This window comes from Plasmodium gaboni, chromosome 6 (assembly GCF_001602025.1).
Source record: "Plasmodium gaboni strain SY75 chromosome 6, whole genome shotgun sequence".
NCBI lineage: Eukaryota > Apicomplexa > Aconoidasida > Haemosporida > Plasmodiidae > Plasmodium > Plasmodium gaboni.
This window is the reverse complement of record NC_031486.1, coordinates 810,216-814,689: the sequence shown is the minus strand read 5'-3', so window position 1 is coordinate 814,689 and position 4,474 is coordinate 810,216. Positions and strand designations below refer to the sequence as shown.

Here is a 4,474-nt window from a genome sequence, read left to right as displayed (position 1 = left end):
TGCAAATGCAGGATTTGTCATAATGTCATTATCAACAAATGGCATATTAAGAAAATTTGGTAATATAGGTGGTAATGGAGGTGTTATAGGTATATTATTTACATTATTAAAATTTAACATGTTATTAAAATGATTTTCATTATTATTTTGTGGAAGAGGTATAAAATTAGGATTATTCATATTATGATGATTTGATGCATTAAATTTATTTATATTAATAGGATAATTATTCATATAATTATTATTTGTTTCCATATAATTTATATTATATTCATTATCATTTTTATATAACTCATTATTATCATTTATCTGATTATTATTATTATTATTTTTATATATATCATTTATATTATTACTATTTGTTGGAATCATATTACTATCATGTGATATATTATATTTATCATTATTCATATTCATTATATCATTTTCACTTGCAATATTATCCATTGTATTTTCATTTAATTTTTTATATATGTCATCATTTTTTTTCTCTTTATTCGGATCACCATTTAATTCATTCATCATTTTTTCATATTCTAAATCCATTTTTATTTTGTCTACTTTGTATATTCCATTATATCCTTGTGTTGTATTTGTTATTGGGTCATATAATGGAGGAGGTGGTGGAGGTGGGGGAGGTGCAGGTGAATGTAGATGTGCATGTATAGGTTGTGATATGTCATTGGAATTTTCTAGATCATTTTTATTAATATAATTTGATGAAGACTGTTTCGCTAGTTTACAGTCTAAAGTAATATGACCATGATCTCCACATAAATTACATTTAATTTCTGGCTTTTTAAAATTTTGTATATTCATATTTTCTGGGCATTCAAAAGTTAAATGTGTATTTGAATTACATATAGAACATCTTTGTGTATCTAATTGACTTAGGTTAATACCATTAACTAGAGCTAATTGTTCTAATCCTTTTCTTTTATATTCTTCATGTAAAGGATGAAAAGGATCTAATAAAGGTGTTATTAGACTAACAGCCTTTTCTACACATTCTTCTGTATCAGCTGCTATATGTACATGTTTAGGCATAGCAGCTTCTATTTCAGTTTGATGATCTGTTTTTTTACCTTCTTTTAATGTGCCTTTTCCTCTTATACTTATTTGGGCACCACTCTCAGCTTCTAATCGTTTATGATTACAACCACGTGGCCCAATAATTAAACCCATAAAATTATATTCTGGATATTTATCTATAGGTATTTCAATCTTACGAATTTTCTTTATTGGTTTATAAGTAGGAGGTGCTACAAATCCATCTACATGTTTTAATAAATATTCTATTAACCTATGATGTTCTTCTATCATACTATTTTTTATTCTTGCTTCTCTTGTATTAATCCTACTACCATTCTTGTCATATATAGGAGGTGGAGAAGGGGGTCGAATATCTGGATCTACATATTCTAATTCCCCTTTATTTAATTTTTTTGTTAATTCATCATATCGTTGTTCTCTCAAAAACTGATCTAACTGCGCAGGAGTTAAACCTGGTGGGAAATCAACAAAAGGTAATGGTAGATAGGGTTTATAATCTTCAGACCCCCACTTGTTTGATACCACTACTTTATTTTCTATAATATTGTTAGTTGCATTCCTTTCCCATCTAGATTTTTTTTTGCTATTCTCATCGCTTAGTTTTTCCACGGGTAATATATTAACAAGCGCAACCAGCGGGTCATAATACATTTCGCAGAAAAAAAAAAATTAAATAAAAAAATAAATAAATATAAATATAAATATATATATATATATATATATATATATATGTAATAATATTGTTATATACTAAACTTTGATATGTGATTATTTAAGGTACTACTTAGTAGCATATAAATTTTGTTATTATCATTTTTTATATGTTCTTTTTAATAGTAATTTTATATCAGTTCATTCTCTCACATATATATATATATATATATATATATATATATGTATGTTCGTTTTATAAATATAGTTGTCTCATATGGTTTTTCCTCATATATATATATATTAAATGTATTGTTTATATTATATTATTATGTTGATAAATTTTTAAATATATATAACCCTCTATAACATATTACTTATTTATCGACTGGACTCATAATTCATTACTTCAGCAAACTAAAAAGAAAAGTTCATTAGATATATTTATTCCATATATATAAATAATATATATATATATATATATATTTACATAAGTTTTATTTTATTTTATTTTATTTTATTTTTTTTCCCTATAATATTTTTTCTGTATATATGGTCTTTCTCTCTATATATTATATATTTTTTTTTTTATATCTGTTAAATTATATAAAATAACTCATCGTAATAAATGTATATTTTATATTTTGTTTTATTATTTTATTAATTTAAAAAAGAAAAAAAAAAAAAAAAAAAACATATATAATATATAATGAATTATAGGAAAAAAAGAACCATATACAATTTCTTTTTACTTTTAAAATGTAATAATAAATAATATATATATTGTTTGATTTTTATAATATATTATATTAATATATAATTAAAAAAAATATATATAATAAATGAAATGATAATTTAAATGATTAATAATGACTACATAATGTAATTATATATGTAAATCAATTTTTTTTTTTTTTTTTTTATTTTACATACTATATATTATAAATATATATATATATATTAATATATATATATATATATATAATATTATACATATATATTTATATAATATACATAATACATTTATGTGCCTTTGTAATTTATTTTTGTCAACGTATTCTTTTTATTGAAAAAATAGAAAAAAAGAATAAATAAATGAAACATGAATATATCATTATATGTATATTTTTTTTTTGTCCTTTTAAATAAATAAATAAATATATATATATATATATATATATATATGTATGGATAATATTTTATGTTTCCTTTTCTTATTATGTATATATAATCTTTACAAAAAAAAAAAAAAAAAAAACATCTCCGCAGAACTGTGTACCACTAAGAAAACATGTATGAATATTATAACAAATATAAAAAAATTAGAAAACACCCACAAAAAGAAAAAATTAAGAAATATTATATTATATATAATAATATAATTTTTTTTGTATTTATTAAAAAAGGCGATTATTTAAAATACTGTGATAATATTAACATTCATTTGTCATATAAGTTCTAAAAAAGGATACTAAAAAGATATATGTATATAATATTATAATATGTGTATTTTTTTTTTATTTTATTTTTTTTTTTTTTTAAATCATCATATATTTTAAAAATATATATATTACACCATTTATAAATCTGAAAGGAAAAAATAATATATTTTTATATTAAAAAAAAAATATATATGTATATATTATATATATTTATAATATTATTTTTGTTTTTGTTATATAAAATATATCTTTCGAATTACAAAATGAATTTTAAGATTTTCCTTTCTTTGTCAATTTTTTTGTTTTTTTTAAAACCAAATGTTCCCCAAGGTTTAAGATTAATATTTTTATTTTAACATATTAAAAAAAAAAAAAAAGAAACATACCACATTATATATATATATATATATATATATATATACATAATACATTTTTGTAATATTTGTTAGGTGTTTATGGGTTGAAAAATGTATGCAAATTAAATTTTTTAAATTTTAATGGTTTTCTTCCTCTACATAAAACTAATAAATGTTTTTCTAAGCATGATGAAAATTTATATGATAGTTGGGATGTTAAGCCATTATGGAATGCTAAACCATTTTCTTTAATGAAATTGCCCTTTGTAAATAAAAAAAAAAAAATAAAAAAAAATAATACATAATATTTATTTATAAATATATTATATATGTCTATATAAATATATATATATATACATATACATGTATGTGTATTTTTTTTTGTTCCTAAAGAACCCTCAAGATATGTCCCCTTTCTTGAGTGAGGAAGCTATAAAATATCATTACAGCAAACACCATGCTACATATGTGAAGAACTTAAATAGTAAAAAGGAAAAAATTATATATACATATATTTATAAAAAATTATTCCTATTAAAATTTTAATTTTCATTTTCATTTTTATTTTTTATTGAAGATTTATCTGAGCAACATAAGGATTTAAAAAGTTTAACATTAGAAGGTATGCTTGTTCATATTTATATTTTATATACTTACGTTCTATCTTTTCTCTTATGTTTATATAATAATAAAACCTTTTTTTTATTTTAAAAAATTCAGACATAATAAAAAAGTATGATGGATCTATATACAATAATGCAGGTAATAAAAATTGCAAATTTCGTAAAGCATATTTCTTTTACACAATATTTTAAGTATTAAAAATATGAAAAGGATATACATTGAATTATATATATTTAAACATTTTAATATTTATTTTATTTATTTATTTGGAATATAAAACATTTATCATATATATTTGTAATTATATTTATATACATCCATATTTTATAAATGTGAGCAATATAGGCA

General features: G+C 19.7%; 2 protein-coding genes across 2 annotated transcripts in view; one reads left to right on the top strand and one right to left on the bottom strand.

The window, feature by feature from the left end:
- Positions 1 to 1,704, bottom strand: part of PGSY75_0623600 (putative transcription or splicing factor-like protein) — a gene marked incomplete at both ends in the record, with an annotated part of 1,942 nt that extends 238 nt beyond the window's left edge. The window contains one exon of the mRNA XM_018784815.1: positions 1 to 1,704. Within this exon, the coding sequence (XP_018642869.1) occupies positions 1 to 1,704 (1,704 nt within the window).
- A 1,705-nt stretch (positions 1,705 to 3,409) lies between these two features.
- Positions 3,410 to 4,474, top strand: part of PGSY75_0623500 (superoxide dismutase [Fe]) — a gene marked incomplete at both ends in the record, with an annotated part of 1,881 nt that continues 816 nt past the window's right edge. Inside the window, 5 exons of the mRNA XM_018784813.1 lie at positions 3,410 to 3,476; positions 3,596 to 3,768; positions 3,896 to 3,986; positions 4,080 to 4,124; positions 4,223 to 4,264. Coding sequence (XP_018642868.1) covers positions 3,410 to 3,476; positions 3,596 to 3,768; positions 3,896 to 3,986; positions 4,080 to 4,124; positions 4,223 to 4,264 — 418 coding nt within the window. Of the gene's footprint in view, positions 3,477 to 3,595; positions 3,769 to 3,895; positions 3,987 to 4,079; positions 4,125 to 4,222 lie in introns of the transcript that reaches the window.